The sequence below is a fragment of the Balearica regulorum genome, chromosome Z, assembly GCF_011004875.1.
Source record: "Balearica regulorum gibbericeps isolate bBalReg1 chromosome Z, bBalReg1.pri, whole genome shotgun sequence".
In the NCBI taxonomy this organism is placed as follows: domain Eukaryota; kingdom Metazoa; phylum Chordata; class Aves; order Gruiformes; family Gruidae; genus Balearica; species Balearica regulorum.
In genome coordinates, this window is record NC_046220.1 from 86,733,393 (window position 1) to 86,754,061 (window position 20,669).

At 40.6% G+C, this 20,669-nt stretch overlaps 1 protein-coding gene across 8 annotated transcripts in view; it reads left to right on the forward strand.

The window, feature by feature from the left end:
* WDR7 (WD repeat domain 7) overlaps nt 1–20,669 on the forward strand; it is a 136,032-nt gene that overhangs the window by 3,578 nt on the left and 111,785 nt on the right. For 6 of the 8 annotated variants that reach the window (XM_075740734.1, XM_075740736.1, XM_075740735.1 and 3 more), the window contains 8 exons: nt 10,097–10,268; nt 11,416–11,522; nt 13,225–13,303; nt 13,821–13,995; nt 15,862–15,938; nt 18,256–18,375; nt 18,569–18,714; nt 19,756–19,858. In XM_075740734.1, the coding sequence (XP_075596849.1) occupies nt 10,110–10,268; nt 11,416–11,522; nt 13,225–13,303; nt 13,821–13,995; nt 15,862–15,938; nt 18,256–18,375; nt 18,569–18,714; nt 19,756–19,858 (966 nt within the window). In that variant the 5' untranslated portion in view covers nt 10,097–10,109. Of the gene's footprint in view, nt 1–1,989; nt 2,101–10,096; nt 10,269–11,415; nt 11,523–13,224; nt 13,304–13,820; nt 13,996–15,861; nt 15,939–18,255; nt 18,376–18,568; nt 18,715–19,755; nt 19,859–20,669 lie in introns of those variants that run through there. The other 2 variants (XM_075740729.1, XM_075740732.1) reach the window with 2 other exon arrangements.

A 20,669-nucleotide genomic window follows, 5' to 3' on the forward strand; every position in this document is an offset into this window, starting at 1 on the left:
TTCTTGGCTGTACAGCTAACAAAATGGATTGTGTTCTTCACTTCTTTACTGATAATACCCTCTTAGTGAAAAATGACATTTTAAAAATACTTCTTTTTAGCATAGTGTTGCAATAATCTTTTTGTAGTTGCAAATCAGAAAGGTGTGCTGTTAATTGGATGCAATATAAAGGTACAGTCATCATTCTCTAAGTCTTGTAGTCAGTGGTTGTCAGGTGCAAGCTGAAATTATAATGGTTGGTGTCAAAGTGTAAGACCTGACCTGACAGATTGTTTTATAGTGTTTTGTATCCTGCAGATATAGTCCAAAACGTCTTTTAGCTAAATATAATATATATCTCAGGGTTTTATTTGCTGAAAAAGTATTCTCTTTTTAAAAGCTTTCTCAGACTTCTCAGTGGGCATGGGTTTACAAAGGGCAAATTGTGCACAGCTGACCTGACAGCCTCCCACGATGAGATGACTGCCTTGGTGGGTGCCTTGACTGTAGTAAGGCTTCAGCACCATATCCCACAAGATCCTTGCAGACGAGCTGATGGCATATGGGTCTGGATCGGTGGACGGAGAACCCTGGAGCGGTCAGGCTCAAAGGTATTCTGGCAGCGTGAAGCCCAGCTGGAGGGCGGCCGGGCACTGGCACAGGTTGCACAGAGTGAGGGTGTAGAGTCTCCATCCTCAAAGCTAGCCAGAACTTGACTGGCCGTGGTCCAGGGCAACCTGCTGTGGCTGAGCTGGGTTTTGCAGGGGCTTGGAGTGGGTGATCTCCCCCGGTGCCTGCCAGCTGCGGCTGTTCTGCCACTCAGCCTTCTTTTGTTAGATTAATGATACCTTAAGAAATCCTTGATCCCTTTGTAGTGAGTCAAAACTACTTCCAAAAGACTCTGAAAATTACTGATGGGCCTTTAGAAACAAGTGGAATTTAACTGGCATAGCAAACTTTACTGACCATTTGTATTTAATAACAGAATTGTTTGTTTGTTCACCATCTACTTAAAGGTGTCATGGTCTAAATATGTGGGTTCTGGTAGTGAAAGATCTCTGCAACTCTGGGTAAAGTAGTTAATTTTTTTCTTCCTACTTCATTAATCCTTTTTCTCCATGCCCAAGTATTAAACGGGAAAGATAATCTGTAATTAAATTTAAAATCATCAGATTTTTATAAAATGCATTGGATTATTCAAATGGAAGCCATGATATAACAGAAACGAGCCTTTACCATAAATGTATAATTGTCTTTATGTAAATGGTTTTAGGAGGGGTGTTACAATGCTTAACTAATGTCTTTTTGAATGAAGGATTCTGTATGCATGAAAAATATTAGGCATAAAAATTGCTGTTCATTTGAAAATATGCAATCCACTTAGAAGGTTTGTCCTGATGTCATGGATGGCAGCCATCTCTGTACTTATTGGTGGCAAATCTGAATAATAATGTCATTTAAATTCTGCTGAAAATACAGAAAAATGGCATTAACATGTGGTAAACATTGATAGGGAAAGGAATGATTTATTCTTAACCTTTCTGGGTTGCTTTGTTTGAACAGAAGCACAGTTACATTTATTTAAAAGCAGATGTTCATTTGGCAGCCTTTAATGGTTCATTTTGGAGCTGTTACATACTGAGAGCATGTATGATAAAGAAACAGTCAATTCATAGATGTATTTTTTTGGCAGATTCTTCCAGTGTCCACACATATCCTAAGATTAATTCTTTATATGCATGTGCTTTAATTGAAATAAATGGGTTTGGAAAGAGCTCTTCTTGGCTTTTGCTGTGCTCTGTTAGGACAAAGGTAGATTTACTTATCTTTTTCCTTCTTTCCCCAAAGAAGTGTGCCTTTCTCCTGGTCTGTCTTACATCCTTCCCGTGCGCCTGGTGTACCTGGGTCCGTCTCCCCCAGGAAAGGGGCTGAGCGCAGCACAGGGCTTGCTGAGCTCCGTCCGGGCAGCCCCAGTGCTGTAAAGGCATGTGAAAGTGCTGAAGTGCTCCACGGATCTGGCTGGGTTTACGTGCAGCTGATGTTTGGGAGACACCACTGTGATTTGCTCCAGGCCGGAGCGATCCGTAGCACTTTGACGTGCAGTGCTTCTGAAGGCCCCAGGTAACCGTGAATTCCAGCGGGGTCACGCGTGGCGGATCAGCTTAGCGCTTGTGCACATAGACTGAACCTAAACCAGGCTTCTTTTGGTGACAGAACTCAAGTTACTCTACTGAAGTTACTACCAATGTTTTAAAGCAGTGTGTGCAAACTGTTAGGGCTCAGTGCTGTGAGAGAGCGAAGAATTTGTGTGGTTCTGTCTGCCCCTCTGTGCTTTGAGAGTCACCAGCAGATCAAACGAGCTGGGCAGCGTGTTTGGTCGAAGGACGACTCTAATCGTACCTTCTGGTTATCTCTCCCAGGGACATCTCTGACCCTGTGTTCTGTTCTTCCTTCCCTTTAGCTTTGTTTTCTACTTGTGCAGTCAGCAATATTGTTATCCTTGCTTCTTTTTAAACTTTTCCTCATATATCTACCCACTGAAATACATGAGAGCGAGGAACTCTACGTATGTGCCAGATGCTGTTCTGGCCACAAGAGTTTCTCTTTCCCTGCACACAGGGCAGGGGGATGCTACCAGCTAGAGGATTATGTCCGCTTGCTGGTGACAGGCATGAAAGGAAACTCATTTTATTGTTCCAGGGCAATGCAGAGGGGAAAAAGTTGCTCTCGCTAGCTGCTGGGCTTCCTACTATAAATTAATTTTGTTTGGGTGCTTTTTCTGGCTGTGAAAATCCTGACTATGGATGTTGTTTCAGGGTAAATAACTTGAGGCTTGCAAGGTTTAACGAGGTCTCAAGGCTTCCCATCGTGACTGGAAGTTGTGGGAGAACTTGAGGAAATTGCAAATAAAATATTCCTGATCCAGGAACAGTTTGTGTACAGGTGAAGGAAGGCTTGTGGATTTTTTTGCCTGTCTGTTGCTGTCAATTGGAAAGATAAAAGTATATGCAGAAACTGGCTGGACAGGAATGCTAATCACTTTTTAAAATACTGGAATTATTGTGAGTTGTGCCAGAAGGTGATAACACATATGATAAAGGCTTTGAGTCCTGCCGAATCTTTTTGTTTAGGTGTTAGTCGGATTTGCTGCATATTAGGTGTATTTTGTGTGATAAATGAGGCAGAGGACCAGAAAAATGGCATGGCTCTCCTTTTAATCTGTTACAGAAACTATTGTTATGAAGCGCTCTGACCGTGCATCTGACCTTTGTCTTTACGCCCGTGGCTATCCTACCTGGTCATTCCCCTGATTATATTGAACAATAAGCTGCTGTTAACTTTAACATTTTCTGTGCATTTGCCTTGTACTTTCATCATTGGAATTTGATTTGAAGTTACTTTTATGTTTTCTGATTGTAATGTTGTTCAATAGGTTAGCTGTGAATAGTTTACTGTAGCTTACTAGTCCTGAAAGTGCTAGTTCGCATTTAGAGGACTACGACTTGATAAAGGTGTTTATGTGAGTCTTTGATTTCTTAACAACAATGCATTAAATACCAAATCAATTTAATAGTTTTACTCAAATAGGAATTTATCCCAGGTCAGGAAATTTGCCTAAATACCAGCCTTAGGCAGTGCAGTTGAAAGAGTCACTTGACTATTCTACCCCATTAGCATATTATTTTTAAGTTTTTTGAATCATCTGCTAATCTAAAGAATGACTCTCCCTTTAAATACAAGGAATACGACTGAGATCTACGTGTATAGAATTCTAACTGGATTATATTTTGACCGTATAGTGGACCTAGTAACAAAAGCATGGAAAAGGCTGAGGCACACAATGCCACTTTTGCCTTGGTTTTCCCGGGAAAATGAGAATCCATAGGAGCGGACAGTGGCTAATGTGGTTGGGAGCCCGCTGTCTGGCTGGGAGGTGGTGACGATGGGGGGAGTTCCGATGAGCGTGGAAAGCCCTGCATCTGAACTAGCACAGCCTTGGGGCCGCCTTGCGGGAAAGGAGCTGGGTGTCCCCGTAGATAAGAAGCTGCGTCTCCTGTGGCCGAGAGTTCTGTACTGGGTGGTGTTAGCACGACTGTAGGCAGCAGGACAAGAAAAGGAAGTACTGTGTGTGATCTGGGGCTTCCCGGGGCGAGGAGCGCGTTGACGTGTTGGAGTCATCCCAGGGAGTGCTGTCGGGGTGACTCAGCATTTGGGTCTGCAGTTGGGTAAAGATACAGCAGCAGAAAAACAGAGATCTGAGGTATTTTGGTTTGATTGAAAAAACGAAATGCATCTTTATTTTATGTCTTTCTAATTGTTGTGTCTGGCAAAGCATGCCCCGCTACTCGGGACGATTTGGTACATCCTCAAAGAGACAGCGACTTAGGGGTGTAAGTAGCAGTTAGCCACCGCAGGCGAATAGCGGCGGAGCCAGCTTTATTCAGAGGGAACACAAGAGACTGGCTTGGGGATACCAAGCAGGACCTGTCGGGGTTGTGCAAAGGGACTGAAGAAGGGGGGCTTTGACTCCAAAGCTGTGGGTGGAAATGACTTGCTAAGGCACTGCAAACGATAGTGATGCTGTGATTTACATTGCGACGCTGGCCTTACGCCTTATGAAAAGGCAAATATGAGGGAGAGAAAAGATCCTTTGTTGTGGGGCAGAGAAGGAAAAGGGAAGCTCTGCTGTTGTCAGGTCTTTGCAGGAAGGTCTTGTTCCACGTCCCTGCGTCTGTGTATTTCTTATCTCTTTGAGGGAGGTAATTTGAAGCAAAATAACTACAAGTATGCTTTTATACATACATATATTTATGTAGGGGTGTATGTATGTATATACATGCGATAATAGCAACTCATTCTTTTATTGGGTGTTTGGAGGAAGGAAAACAGGATTCTGGCACTTGTGGAAGCGGCAGCGATAAACCTAACAATCCCAATGAAGACGGAGGAGTATTAAGCAGGAAGAACTCTGCTCAGTTTGGTGCCTCCATTTTCCAGTTCAAAGTTCCAGTTCCCTTTTCTGCAAAAATAGCTTATGCTAGAAAGGTATAAATAACTAGAATGGGGGATTTCATTTGTAATGACTCACCGCGGGCTCTTTGACCATTTGTCAGTGGTACAGTGTTTATTTGCTACTGTAGTTTGTCATCATTGGTGTAAAAAAATTATTGATTGTTTACAGATGATAAGTGAGTTTGGGTTTTTGCAGGGGATGCATTCAGTGTTGGCCAAGGGTAGAGAAGGGTTGTTCCTCGTAGACCGAATTCTTCCGCTGTTCAAATGAGCTTGTGGTACTTTCTGAAGATGAAGTTTTTTATGAAGGCATTGCGGTACCATAATAAAAAACTAGAAGGAAAGAGGTAGTTTTTCTTTTTGCTCTCTCTCCCAAGGGTTGATATGAAATATTCTAAGAATTCTGTTTCTCTTAGATAAAAGATTTGAAACGTGAGTATCTGTAAGCCTTTAGAAAGTATTTTGCTGTTAATGTTTCAGTGCTTTCTCTCACGGTTTTCTGCATGGAAAAGATAAAATACATTAGATGACTTATGTGCTAATACTTTTGTGTGTTGCAATATCCTATAAGTTCGTTTTGAAAATTCAGTTTAAGTATGTATGTATGTATAGTGCTATCGATTTTAAAGTTTTTATAAGTAGTTAGGAAGAGCATTAAACTGCCTGCAAAGTTTCAAGGAACAATTTTGTGCCCTGATAGGGGAGCTTCTATATTTATCCAAACGTGCAGCCATTTGCATCGCTGAAACAATTGAGTGACACGTAAATACTGTGACTTGGTCCCTGAAATGTGAGCGGTGGGAAATGAAAGGAATGAGATTTTTGTGTTCTTTATCGGCCTTTTTACTCCTAGATTTTCCACCCCTGAAATTATTGATGCATTGCTTTATTTATTACCCATTAAAACTTTGTTCCTAGATTACACTGATGAGCAAATAGCATTTACAGGCCTGAAGAAAAACCTCAGAGGAAGCGTGGGCAAATAAGTACTTTTGAGCTGGCTGCTGAACCAGCGTGGCTTCTAGCCGAGGGGGAGAGCAACACGGAGGTGCCATCGTTCAGGATTCCTTTTGGCACGGTTTTGTGCTTCCAGTTCATGGTAGCGGGGCTGCTGGAGGGAGCTTTTTGCAGGTAGCAAGGGAGGAACGCTCTGTAAAGTGTTGTACCTTCATTGGTGTTTGGGTGCTTTAATATATCTAAAGGAAAGACATTTCCATCTCTCTCTGCCTTTCCCAATGTGTCTTTCACTTTATTTCACTACAAAAAGTGGGTGGTGAAAGAGTTAAATGAGTATTTTTGCTTGTTTTGCTGATATTTTTTTGTTTGCATTTTTTGTATTACATCTAGACATTTCATTTCTGGTTTTCACTATATTTTTATGATTAATTCTTTATAAATCAAGTATTTTTTGAATTCTAGCTCTTAGTAATTAGTATTCTTTGAATTTTTTACATTATTTTACGGTTCTGTATTGTGGTCATCCAGACAGAACAATTGATCTACCGTTGTATAACAATTAACACTACATTTACAGGCATGTTCTACAACTACTAATTCCAGGGTTACTTGTTATATGTTGAGTAGATGAAACACTTGATTGTTGGTCTTTATTTATACTTGCTCATTAAATAACAACACTTAATAAAATAAATAGTTGTTCATTAAGATAGTCCCATCAGATGCAAGAAGAGTTGGCAGAAAAGGGCGTTTCATGAGAAGTGATACTACTGTGTTTGACATGGATTTTGTGAAAAAACTGTAAGGTGTCTCTTCATGCTCAGAAGTTTGAGGCTTGGCCCGTAAGCTGTTTTACAGTTTGTAGTACTTAGCTATTCATTATTCTGCTCTTGCTCTCTTCCCTTCCCCCATTTTTCCATGTGCATTATCATGTTCGATTTCTCTGGCTGCAGGTTGTTTGCGCTGGGAGTATAGGCAGCATTTGTCAAAATGAATAAAAACCCCACTTTCGTGAAGAAATTGCACTGTAGTTTTTCTATAGACAGGAGGTGACGTTAATTTCTGTTGAAGTCCATGTAGTACAATAAAAAGCAGTATTTTGCAACGGAAGGTGCTTTTGATGCAGAAAGCAGTTGTTTCAGCGTGGGAGTCACTGTGGGGTAACGTGAAGTCAAAAAGTCAAGTTCGTGATTGGTGCAAGCAAGATTTCCGTCCTTGTCTCCCCTTCCGTCAAACCTGGGTTTGTCTCGCTGTGCTAAAGCTTGGTTAATTCAGCTCCCCCAGCTTCCACAGAAGTGCGGGCTCCCTTTGGCGAGGGATTGCGGTGGGGTGGTTGGCCGTAGCGGAGCAGCGTGACCCCTCGCTCCTGAGTTAGTTCCTTATACCCGTCGCTGTTGTCCGCTCGGAGCGTCGCGGGGACGCAGAGAGGAACTGTGGGCATCGTGGCGGGGAAGGGCAGTTGTAGTGGTCATGGCTTAGATTCAGGATGACCTTTTATTTTTTTCCTTTTGTCATAATTCAGAATTTTTTTCCCCTTCTTTAGAAATGCTGTAGAATAGGCTTATGTATCTGTGAACAAATGGAAATATTGCTGCATTGCTCTAGCAAGAACATATATGTATCTATAGGAAGACAGGAAAATATATATCTTTAGAAAATATGTCTTTAGCGAATCCTGCCTGTGTTTGGTGTTTATACTCCTCTAAATCAGAAATTCTGCTCTGTTTTGAGCTGTGGTAACTTCAGAATGTAAACCTCTACGAGACAGGACATAAGGAACGTTTATTTATTTAGCATACTTGTTTCACCCATTCATTTATCACAAAGTGCTCCAAGCAATAACTTTCCATAAGTCAAACTTTTACTGCGCCAGAGTAGAGTAACTCCTACAACTCTGAATCCAGAATGAGAGACCGATAAGAAAATGTTGATTGTTCTTGACGTGTTTTCTGTGCTTGCCGTTTACACATACCATTTTTCAGGTGTTTCTAGAGATTAATAGGAACTAGAATGGATCTTGCATATGTCTTACATAAACTCACTGTTAGTACAATCAGAATATAACTTAAATCCCAGCAGTTTTATTTACTAAGTGCAGAATAGACCTTAAAAGGTCAATGATGAGTTCAGTCGGTTACCTGGAAGGGAGAAGCAAGTGGTGTATTCCGTGCCCTGTCCCTGAAGGTGGACTTTCCCGTGTTCCCTGCCCAGGGGACGGGCCGGCAGGCAGCCCCAGCGCCCTTGCCCTGCTGCAAGACTGGCAGGACGCGGACAAGCTCCGTGTAAGCCTACGGTATAAAACCACTGAAGCGGTTGGCAAGCTCAGGATGTTGCTAACAAAAACAGTGGTTTGTTTTGGTGTTTAAATCTTGTGCTAATCCTCCAAACTGTTTTTTATTACTGCAGCTTGAGTTTTTGTGATGCTTTCTTTCTCAAAGTTACGATTTAAACACGTTGGTTGTTCTCTCCTTCCCAGACACCAAGAAGATTCTGGCTTTGTTACAGATAAACATTGCTCCGTGTTATTTGTGTCAATATATTTATAAGATATCAAATGCTGGTGTGAAGATAGTGTGGCACTATTTCTTGTTGGATAGGGGCCAGAATCTAGTTCATATGTCAGATCATGGTGATCAAAACCACCTTCGGATATTAAACAAACACACCTAGTGCTGCTGTAGTTCCTCAACAGACTTCTGTTTGAATAGCTGGCTGGTCCATTGTTGCCTTCTGTTTCAGTACAAATTGGCCCTTAACAAAAGAAGAAAAAGAAGGAAGAAAAAAACATGGTTTAGGTCCACAATGAACTTTATAAAACTTGTCAAATCTGCTGAGTCAGCAAGTTTGGCTGCAGACGTACTGCAGTGCCACGGAGTTTTTTTCCTGCAGGGCTTTTTTGCCCTGTCTGGGATTCAGCAGTGTAGCCAAGCTCCCACAACAGCCGGCGTCGTGCCGCGCTTTCCCCTCAGTGGGAGCAAAGTCCTGGATCCTGCAGTGCCGTGATGCTGGGGGTCACAGGACTTGTCAAGTCTCAGTCTAAATCCCTTCAGGTCGGGTTTGGGTTTGAGCTCGGCGTGGTTGGCAGCAGTGGAGAAGTGAGGGAGGATAAGTGGGCTGCACTTGTTGTATTTATTCCTGTCTTAGCTTGCTTTAGTTCTAAATAGTGTTGCTAATGCTAGTAAGAATTCTCTCCCCGATACCACATCTTTTGATATTGCATGTCCTAATTCCTCTTCCCTTATCGCTCCGTCTAAGCAGCTTTTCTTGCACGCGGTTCTGCCTGCCGTAGAAGGCAGGCTGTAGGAGTAAATCTTCACTTCTCTGCCGATATTAGGGAGCTGACACTTTGGAAACATTTACCAGCAAGGATGAGAAACCAGGAACTGAAAGGTTCAGAACTAACATATATCTTTTAATTAGGCTATTTCTATTTTTAGTTAGCTTTTATTTTTAACCTCTTCAGCTGTGTGTGAGGGGGAATGAACTATCAGAGTATGAATGAAGGAGTGGCATTAACCTTGACAATGTTTTCCACTTCTGATTTCACTTCATGCAGGATACTAGATACTCCAACACAAATACAAATTTGAAAAGGCGATGTCAACGAGACACGAGTATTTTTGTGCATAGTCATCTGTAGAAAGCTCCGGAGCCTTTTTTTGACTAAAGGTTGTTGGGTTTGCAAGGGGGATGAACCTGCTATTAGACATATAATAGCTGCTGCAGCCCTGGGACTTAGAGCATTTGTTACCTCAAAATTATTCTGAGAGTGAATTTTTGGCAAAAGTACCTGTGCGCGCAGGGAAGTGCTATACATGTAGGGAAATGCCACTTTGAAAACTATCTCTTGCAAAATTGGGAAGTTATAATGCTACCACAGTTCACTGTTATTTTTCAAGTGGCTGTTTCAAGAATGTTATTTAATCCATATATGAAGACAAATGCATTCCCTGATGAGAGAAGCGGTGATTGTATGCTGTATTTTATTTGAAGTGTGGCACATATAGTGACTGTGTTTCCTTTGTGTAGTGTTTATAAGGTCACTTCAGACTAATTTGGGAAGTTTTTGTGCAGATAAGAAGGTGCTGAGTGCAGGAATGGCAGACTTGCTGAGACTTAATACTTGTTATCTTGGTTCACTTGACAGCCGTGAAAGCGAAATGGCAGGAAACAGCCTCGTCCTGCCCATCGTGCTGTGGGGCCGCAAAGCCCCCACGCACTGCATATCCACCCTGCTGCTCATGGAGGACGCGTCCATGATCGTCACCGGCTGCCACGACGGACAAATATGTCTCTGGGACCTTTCCTTGGATTTAGAGGTAAGGCTGAAGTCTGTAGAATCTTGATTTCCTTTGTGTTTAAAGTTGTTGCCAGCGTGATTTTATTCTTCAATGTTATATTATCCTTTCTGGTCTTCAGTTCTTTCTGTGCCCTGTTCACTTGTCCTTTCTTCCTCCCTCGCACGAGGCCTGGAGTGACCCTACGTGCTTGCTGTAGGGAATATTGCAGATTAGGAAGAGACAATTTTGCTCTTGAACTTTGCTGCTGCTTCTGCAGTAATTTCTTTTAAGTAATTCTTTCTCGAGCTGCTCTAAACTAGTTGTTACTGTCAAGTTTAGCTGCTTAATACTGTTTTGTGAAAACAGATTCCTGTGGTCAGAGGACTGTACTTAAGGAACTTTTTAAGGTTATTACTTTATTCAACCCTTTTTTTCCATGACAACTAAAAGAGGAAAAAGGCTAGTAGCAGAGATAAAAGTTGATGATTAATTGGTTTATGCCAGTGGCTGCCCTAGAGTTGACATCTGCAAGTTTGAATATAATCTCAGAGTTTGCCTTGGTACAGAGAGTTTTAAACTCTTGGAATGGAATAGCAAAACAATCCTTTCTTGGGGGGGGGGGGAAGCAAGCACCGTGCTTCAGGAAAGGTTTATACTGAATGCTAAAAATCTCAATGTCTGTGAGTTGCCCATATAAATGATGTCTGGTATGCTTAGAAAGAACTAGAAAGTGACTGGTTCTTTCTAGAAAGGACAAATAAAGGGCAGTTTTCTTTTTAATCTATGCGTGGCCTTTGGATAAACTTATTTATGAATATATAGGGTTGAGAACTATGTTTGATCGGGGGAACTCTTGTTGAAGTACGACACAATTTTTTTCATTCAATTGGGCCAAATTCAGCTTATGATTTAAAAATATTGTTGGCATGAGGTTGCTGCAAAATGCATTTTTTCACAAATTTGCATTACAGTATTAGGTAGAAACTCTTTTTTTCCACGTACTATAACAGCATTCTGTAGAAACTCTTTCAAGATTATATATCCGCTACCATGCTAATTGTGTGTGTGTGTATGTTAATGCATATATATTTGTTACATGTAAAATGACAATCTGAAGTGTGTATATTCTGGTTAAATAATAGTGCTGATGTTATTTTTACTTTGCATTTTATTCCCCTGATTCTAGATTAATCCCAGAGCTCTGTTGTTTGGTCATACAGCCTCAATTACTTGTTTATCAAAGGCCTCCGCTTCCAGTGAAAAGCAGTATATAGTGAGCGCATCAGAAAGCGGGTGAGTCTTTTGCGGACTTATTAATATGCAGATCTAGAGGAGAGATCTGGTTGTTTACACACTCAGTATTTTTTACTTGGTGTAACGTCCATAGGTGCCCTAAACAATGGGGATTGCAGTCAGGTAATTTAAAGAAAAAAAAAGTTATACTCTCTAACTTTTAAATAAAATACATTTTGTACACTTAGATTTTAGCCTAGATTTGAGGATAATTTATTGAAAAGATACACAATTTGATAAATTACAGGTCAGAGCTTTGGGGCCAACTAGTTTTGTCATTCATAACTCTCACACGTTATTTCCCCCAACCTCTTCTCCTTCCCATCCTCTGCCTCAGGCTGAGTACAGGATCTTTAGTACCCGACTGTGCTGGACTGGGAGAGCGCTGTCAGCTGACAAAAGCACTTCTGCTGCTGTGGTTGCACGCTTAGCTTTTGCAGTCTGAATTCAGTTCCCCTCCTGCTATGGAGAGGTTTCTCTCTGTAACTACTGTTATCATCAAGAGTCTAGAAGAGCTTTTGAGTTTCTAAGTAGACATGCCAGCACTTCAGCTACAAATGAATCATCTTCGTTCATGGACTTGCATTGAAGAAGATGGGCTGTGCTTCACTTATGTCCTACGGCCAGCCATCTCCTAATACTGCTCATTTTTTAGCATCTCTCTACATATTGAGATGCAATGTAGGTTTAAAATGGACTGTCTCTCTCTCTGGAGACTGTTATTCAGGAATAAAAGTAACGTGTAATTACAACTTCTTTTCAAAGTTACGATATTTCTTCTTAAACTAGTGGAGACTTTGAACATTCTTAGCTTTAATGCAGTTAGCATGTGTAATCTGTTTTTAAAGTATGACTTTCCACTTTGCCTTTTCAAAGTTTGCTTTGAAAAGTTAACATTTCCAACTCTGTTGTCCTTCACTAGGCAAAATGTTTGACCTGAAAGTATTTGCAAAGGTATTCTTTCGCAGAGCGTCACTCTGTTCTTGAGGGTTGCTTTTTTTTATTGCTGTACAGAACTTGCTGTTTGAATGACGGACTCTTCTGGTATGATTATAAAAGCTTATAAAAGGAAGAAGTTGTTTGTGAGTCTGGGGGTTTTTTGGTTGTTTATTTGCCTTTTTTTTTTTTTTTTTTTTTGAAAAGGCTATTTACTGAAAGGCGAACCTCCAGGCTGAGGCCGATTTTGATCAGCTCTGAGGAAGAAATTTCTGAACCTCTGCGTATATAAATGTAGTTGGCCGGGTATAGGCCTGTTATGTATCTAAATAAAATAGTTTTTTATCTGCTGCCCAACCCAGTTCGAGTTTCTTTAATTCTGGTTTCTTCCTCACAAACGTGGAGAGGGCAAGCGGATCTTTGGGCGACATGGCAGGGCAGCAGAAGTATAGAATGACTTGAAACATTTGTGAGAGGCAAGAAGTTCTCAGTTATGTCCTTGTGTTTACTTAACGTCGATTGTTTGTGGTGAGCCTTAGCATTTCACTCGTTTCCCCTTACCTTTGTAGGGAAGAAGAGGTTGTGTAGATTCAGGTAGAAGGGCTGGAAACTCAAGTTGACTTTGTTTCCTTTATCTAACTACAATTCATATAGTCACTAACAAATGGTTCAAATGGTTAAGTTTCTCCCAATGTAAATGATTTTTAAACCCTTGGAAGATTGAAATACTTTCCATGTAGTTTTAATCTGCCTTTTATATTTTTAGGGAGATGTGCCTGTGGGATGTAAATGATGGGAGATGCATAGAGTTTACTAAACTAGCCTGTACACATACTGGCATACAGGTTAGTACTTTGTGTATGTTCTATATTGCAAAGCACGGATAACTATAGATCCGTTATCGAAACAGGGCTGGTTTCTTTCTTTTTAGGCTTAATAATGACATTATATGCATACAGAAGTATCTTATAAATAGCTTATGCTGTATCATCAAATGCCCTAGAGCTGGAAAGAAGTGCTGTTGCTTCAGCACTTAAAAAAATGTATCATAATTAGTGAGAGAGGCTGGAAAGAAAGGAAAAGGAGAAAAGTTTTGGAGGAGTACTGCCGGGGGAGTGGGAGTGTGAGGAGGAGCTTGGCAGGGGAGGCTGAGGCAGCTCCAGTCCGCTGCAGGAGTGGGGTGTACAGGGTGAGGATTGCCATGGGAAGGTAATGGGGAAAAAGGGTGCCTCTGCAAAAACCTGGTAATTTTTAAACATACAGGCATTGGAATGTATTTATGAAGTTATGGTTTTGATTAAAAATGAAGTAGTCAATGTCTCACATGGAGTATAACTTCTGTATTTGTTAATATCCACTCAGTTCTATCAGTTTACAGTTGGGACTCAGCGTGAAGGGAGACTATTATGTCACGGACATTATCCAGAAATTCTTGTTGTGGATGCTACCAGCCTTGAAGTTCTTTATTCTTTATTATCAAAGATATCTCCTGACTGGATCAGCTCCATGACTATCATTCGATCCAACAGAACACAAGGTAATTATTTTTGTTGCTTTTATTATGGCATTGCCTCCCTGTAAGAGAAACACTGTTTTCCACTTCTTCAAGACCCAGGGGAGGACCTAGAATGTTACTACTTGTGATCTTGGGCAACACCCAACAAGCACTAACCTTTGCAGAAAGTAGAGTATACCTAGTTGTTTCTAGTCCCTGAAAAAGAGGCTAGGTTAATCTCTCTCTTGTCTCTTTTGCTGTTCCGTCGACTGGGAGTTTTGGCTCTGGCTAAAACTGAACTGCTTTTTGATGAACAGAACCTGAGATCTACCCAAATCACTCTGCGTGTGCGTGCTCAGCAGGATCTGGGCCCACCTAGTAAATAGATTGACTCCTGGCAGCTTCAGTGTGTGCATGTGCTGCAGTCTGAAGGACGAGGAACCTTTCTACAGGAAGAGTGATTTTTTTTTTTTTAAATTATTTTTTATTTTGAATAAAAGCACATTCCACTAGGGTGATAACTTGTTTTCTCTTTGAGAATCGAGAAGGAGTTCTGGAGAGCACTCTGACGGCGAGAGCCTGGAAACTGTCACAAGACCAGAGGAGGGGGTGCAAGTACTCTAAATGCTAAGGCTGTCATCTGCGTTACTAATGTGACGTGTAGCATGCATCAGGATCATTTGGCAAGCTATACATTGCAATTTTTGACAAGATATATACGTACCATGAGTATTTCTTGTGATTAGTAGCTTTATAAAAAGTGCTGTCATAACATTTTCAAAGCTATTATTGTAGGAAATGTATTTAAGGAATGTGCTGATTAAAGTACACAATAGGATTAAAAACCTGAAGACTGCAGAGGGAGGAACTTCTGCGATCGATAACAGTCTGTTTAGTGGAGAGGTACGGGAGTTGGCTCGTGTTCGGCAGTGGGTTAGTTGACATGGTTTGAAGGGATACTTGTCCACACATCTGTTTTGCTCTGCTAGTTTGTGTTCGTTTGCTAGGCTTTAAATTCTGGCCACTGAGGAGGAGAGGGGTTCCATTCAGGTTCTCCTGGTGGGGAGACTAATTCCCAAGAGGTTTGGGGAACGCCAAGGAAGAGGAGATACTGACAAAAGGAGAGACTTTTATCTTGAGTTGAGGCTGAGAGCAGTTGTAAACTGAGCGTTCCCAAAGTCCTGGAGAGGGAAAGCTCAACTGCTGTCCCCACAATATCTAAGTTGCTGGGACAACTGGAAGTGAACAACGGTATAAAGTGTTTCCTGATACTGCCTTTAATTTGATTTCTTCTTCTGTAATCCTTTTTGTATTGTAACCAAGAAGTTGCCCCTTGGATTTTGGTCTTCCACCAGACTCGTCTGGTAGAAACAGGAATGTCTAGGAAGTCTGACTAGCACTTGATATACTTTGGGTTTTGTGAAGGTAAGGACGCTAATGGAGTGATTTTTGCAGGGATGCCCTTGGGAACTCACAGCCAAGAGATGCTCGGGCAACTGTACGGCTAGAGTATGCTTTCTGTTGAACATCAGCGTCCTCGCGGGCTGCTGTGGGCAGACAGCTAGGCGTGGGAAGAAATCTCTCCTCTCGGGAGACCGAGTAACCCTTTGCCTGGGGGAAGTGATGGGACGACCGACAGTGTCCGACAGCAATACTAGAAACAACCCTTCCCCCATTAAATATGAGCCCTAGTATTAACTGAGAGATGGGAGTGAGACTGAGACAGCAGCATGGAATCTGTGTGCGTGCGTGTTTCTGGAATACCACTTTGCTTCTAAATCAAACATTTATTTGCAAACACTTCAGGAACATTTGGATAAACTTTAATGCTGAGGTGCTCTCAGCACAAGTGTGCAACCCGACGGAAACATCCTTGTCCTTACTGGTCTAATGTTTGTCTTTCCCCAGAGGATACTGTTGTAGCAGTTTCAGTGACTGGCATCCTCAAGGTCTGGATAATAACCTCTGAAGTTAGTCGCATGCAGGTAAACAAAGGCTCCTCATTTACTGATATTTCCTGTTGTGATGAAGGAGAACTCTTATTAATGCTGTTTCCTGTTCTGCCAGCTCCCTAGTGATACTATGGGGTTCTTTTTTCCTCTTTGCCATTTGAAAATCAATATCCTTAATTTTGCTTTGCTGATTCTTCAAGTCAGCAGCAGAACTCCTAATCTTTCTTGTGTTTGACTTTGAGAACTTATTTCAATATCAGACGTAGGACAATCTTCAATTTCTACAAATCTATTTTGTTATTTGTACCATGTAATGATTTCTGTTTAATATACAAATATTTCTCTTTTTATTTTTCCCTCTTTAAAAGTCCTATTCTTCCATTAAGTTATCTTGTACTACATTTCACAGGAGTATTGTCTTCCAAAGGGAATTTAGTGACAAAGATTGTTCTGGTAACGTTTAACTTTCCAAACTGAGATGGATGCTGTATTACAGGCATAACGTTATTCAGTGCAGGCAAAACTTTCATATGCAAGAGCTCCCAGTACAAGTACTCATTAGTTGAAAGAGATGATGCTAACTAATACATGTTTACTCTGTGTGGTACAGATAGAAGAAATAAGTCGCAGAGTTAAAGCCTACCGTGTACCTCATAGCAGGCATGTGTCTTTTAATATGGTGGTGGTGTTATAGAAGTGACTAATCTTAAAAAAAAAAAATCAAATGTTGTGATAAAGTTCTCCAGCTGCATTTCTTCTGCTTTTAAAGATAACTGTACTTAATTACTATATTTTATTATTAAATTTTATTTAGTACTAAATTTTATTATTAAATGTAGAATTTTCTTTGGAAAAGATAAGTGAGATGTGAAGATGCCTGAAGGGCTTGCTGAGCAGAGAATACAGTTTTTTAGGAATATTCATTATTGGGGATTATCTATAGCTCTCTGTTGTTTGGCAGTTCTGCCTTCCTGTGTACTAATGAGTAAATGTCTTCAAGGAGATTTGCTCCAAGTCTCATAGACCTCTGGCAGATTAGCTACTCGCAGAAACCTCCTGTAAAAGAGACACCTTCCTACAGATGTTTAGCAACTGTGGAAAAATAACCTTATGATATAGAAATGAACTGGGTTTTGCTTAACTAGTTTATTTCCAGGATATTTACAATGCAAAAGCAGCACAGTTTGCATTAGCTTGGAAGAGCAGTGTAATGGAATTCCTTGCTTTTGACCCCATCAGGGGACAGAGGTGATATTCATGGGTTTTTGTTTTATAGTTTCAAACTTGATGAAATTATGTTTGCTCTCAAAGCATTTTCTGGAAACCCTTGTCACACAGCTAGTAATGGTTTAGCTAACATTTAACAGTTATACTTAAAAAAAAAAAAAAGTAAAGCAGCAGTGAGCAGTGAAGAGTGTTGGCTGTTAGGAAAGTAAGAAATGCAAAGACCCAACTAAACAGGAGCTTATCGCAGTCTAGCCCATTTGGGATATGGGGAACCCTGAAGGACTGGAATGTGAGCTGAATCTGCTTAGTTTCAGCTGACTGTCTGGCTGCAAGGTAATTCATTGACAGTGATGATACTAAATGGGCACCGCTAATCTGTCCAGCTGGGGAATTTGTTAGACTTAAGTGACAGAAGAGGATACCACATGCTCTTGCAGATCTTCTTATGAGGAATAATAGAATAAGAGCTGCTACAAGTGTTTGTTTTTTTTCCTTAGAAGTTGGCCATCTGGCATCTTAGGAAACAGCATGGTCCCTTTTCCTTCACATGGTCTCTGTCACGCTCCGAAGTTCAATTTGAGCAAGAAAAAAATCAGCTGCGTATTTTCTTGTTACCTGATATCCATCTGTGTGGTGTTCTGTGTAGAGGCGCTCGGTTTCAGGCGCTGGTTGCTGTCACACTGAGCACTTAAATGCTTTCTGTGTGGGACAGAATGCTTCTTCCTCAGCTTGAAGATGAGGAAAAAACTTTTCAGTGAGATACTGTCTTGCCACAGAGATCAGCAACAGAGTCAGGAGTTGTGGTCTAGGACATCTGAGTCCCCATTTCTGCCTTAATTGCCTGGCTGTGCTGATTAATCGAGATGGGACAGAGAAAATAAGGCTGGCTTTATGAAAGTGAAGAGCTTTCATAGGAGTATCAAAATAAAACATAAGTGTTTATTTCAGTTAAAATTTACAGAACCATTGACAAGCTCATGACTCAAGCAAATTTAAAAGCATCAAGCAATGCCTTTTGTGAAGATGTTGTTATTACAGCAGGTAATAGTGCTCTATTTAATCTCAGGTTTATAATTTTAAATAAAATGCAGTTAACTTAGTGCTGGTTTTGTTTGTTTTTTAGGATACGACACCAGTGTTTGAAGAGGAGTCAAAACCTATTTACTGTCAAAACTGTCAAAGCATTTCTTTCTGTGCGTTTACTCAGCGGTCGTTGTTGGTAGTGTGTTCCAAATACTGGCGGGTAAGGAAAGCTAGCTCAACACCACCTGACTGCTTTTCACTGTGAAAGCTGATTTAATTACATTGCCAGTAAGGCATTCAGATCAAGTCTTAAGTCCCTTTAATGTGGCTATATTGAAACCAAAATTAGCTGCAGTCTGGGCATTTTAATCTGTAATTGGTTAATGACAACAGACTTTTCTGTTTCTTTTCAGGTTTTTGATGCTGGAGATTATTCCCTCTTATGTTCGGTCCCTAGTGAAAATGATCAGACCTGGACCGGTGGCGACTTTGTGTCAGCTGACAAAGTGATTGTGTGGACGGAAGATGGACAAAGTTTCATATATAAATTGCCAGCCAGGTAGTCAGCAGTGAAATACTTTAATTTCTTTATTTTTTGAGATAAGCATGAGCATCTTCAAAGAAATATTGAGTATCTTTGGCTTTTATTTTGTTTCAAAATCATATGGATGTTGCAGAAACAAATATTGCAGGAGCGTACTTTAAAGTGTGTGTCCCCTAAATGCATTGTGTTGAAGCAGTGCTCGGTAATTTAGATTGCCTCAACCAAGATTGCTTTGCTATTTTCTGGTGTTACACTCACTCTTTATCACTTCCTAATGGAGCTGTGTGATAGGAAGAGGTGTGTTTTGCTGTTGAACAAGTGTCATAAATTAAAATAAAATTTACACATTCCCTTAACCTGGTCAAGACAAGGAAGAAAGAAGATTTTGCTATGTGGAGTAGAATGTAAATGATGTGATCGCGTTATTGTAACAGTACTCTCTCAGCCCATTAAGGGAAGGCACGAACAGCTAAGTTTGTGCATGTAAATGTGAAACTGTAAACTTAATGTAAAATTAGGTGTCAAAGAGGTTAAATGTAGAATGACAAAAGTAGAAAAAAAAACTTCTGACATCTTCATGACATGCAAATATCTCTTTGATACAGTTTTATCTTGGAGATCCTTGAATATTCTGACATAAATCGAGCAAGAAGTCCTTTCTCCTCCTCTTAGGTGATCAGAGCATAAGGCTGCAAACAGATCTATCTGGTGATCTGCCGGAGGAATCCTTGGGTTTGGTGTGGTTTGGCCCTGAGTCTGAGGCCAAAGGTGTTGAAGGCCAAAGCAGGCCTAAAGCCAGGCTTCCTTCATTCTCAGTTCTGAATGTGTGGGGAAACTGAGCTGGACACATTTGGAGCAGTTACTAATTAACGAAGCATACCCTATAGATTAAAATTAGAGTAATGATCTGCTACATGCTGTATTAACAATTGAAAAATGTGACATTTAAGGGCTTGGGGGTGGTTTTTGCTTGGTATTATTTAGTTAGCTTGTGATGTAGTAATCACTCTAGTATTTTAAGGAATGTTACTCCTTTTCTCTTTGTTTTAAACCCAGCTGTCTACCAGCTAGTGATTCATTTCGCAGAGATGTGGGGAAAGCAGTAGAAAATTTAATTCCGCCTTTATTGTACAGTGTGTTGGACAGAGCAGATAAACAGGTAAAATATATTGCTTTGGGTTTCTTTTATGGACTGCATTTCTCTTTTAGAGAGTTGAAATGTGCATACACCGTGACCAGTCCTTCTTTTTCAATGCAGACCTTTAGGATTTCTTCTTTTCCTAGAAAAAGTAGACATTTAGGAGGATAACAGGCACAGCATCTCTGCGGTTTGATTTGGTTCTTGTTGGTTTTCAAATAAATGCAGAGACTGGTCTCTGCTCAAGTGAATCTTCAGTTCCTACATACTAAGTTTGTCATTCCTCAGTGCCTGGAGAAGCAGAGGTCAAGTTGTGATGTGCACGATGGTTAGGCAATAACTGAGCAAGAGCGTTTAGAATCACAACTTTGAATTTGAAAGCTTAAACCCTTGCAAAGTAAAGGAAATCCAACTTTGAGCTATGCTTCATTTTTAGATTGTGCTGTGACCATATCCAAGACTGTTGAATGATGTATCTAGTACTAGTACCTATACCGCTAGGTATAAATAGCTGTCTGATTTACAAATGCTGCTATTACAAGTCTATTGTAGGAATCCTGGTTTTTTAATCTTAACCAAGTAATCTGTTGCCAAATTTGGACATTGAAACATTTATGTATTTGTTTTATTTTTCTTTATGTTGTCAATCAACATTAACTCTTTTGCTTCTGTTGTGGACCATGTTCCTTACTGAGTAGCGTCTCTTCAGCTCACCATTGCAGTTAGAACGCTAACAATTTTAGAATGCACACACACATATATAAAATAGTCTAAATATGAATATATTTAGAACAAAACCAAAGAAACGGAAAATCTTTTTTTTCCTCTCCCC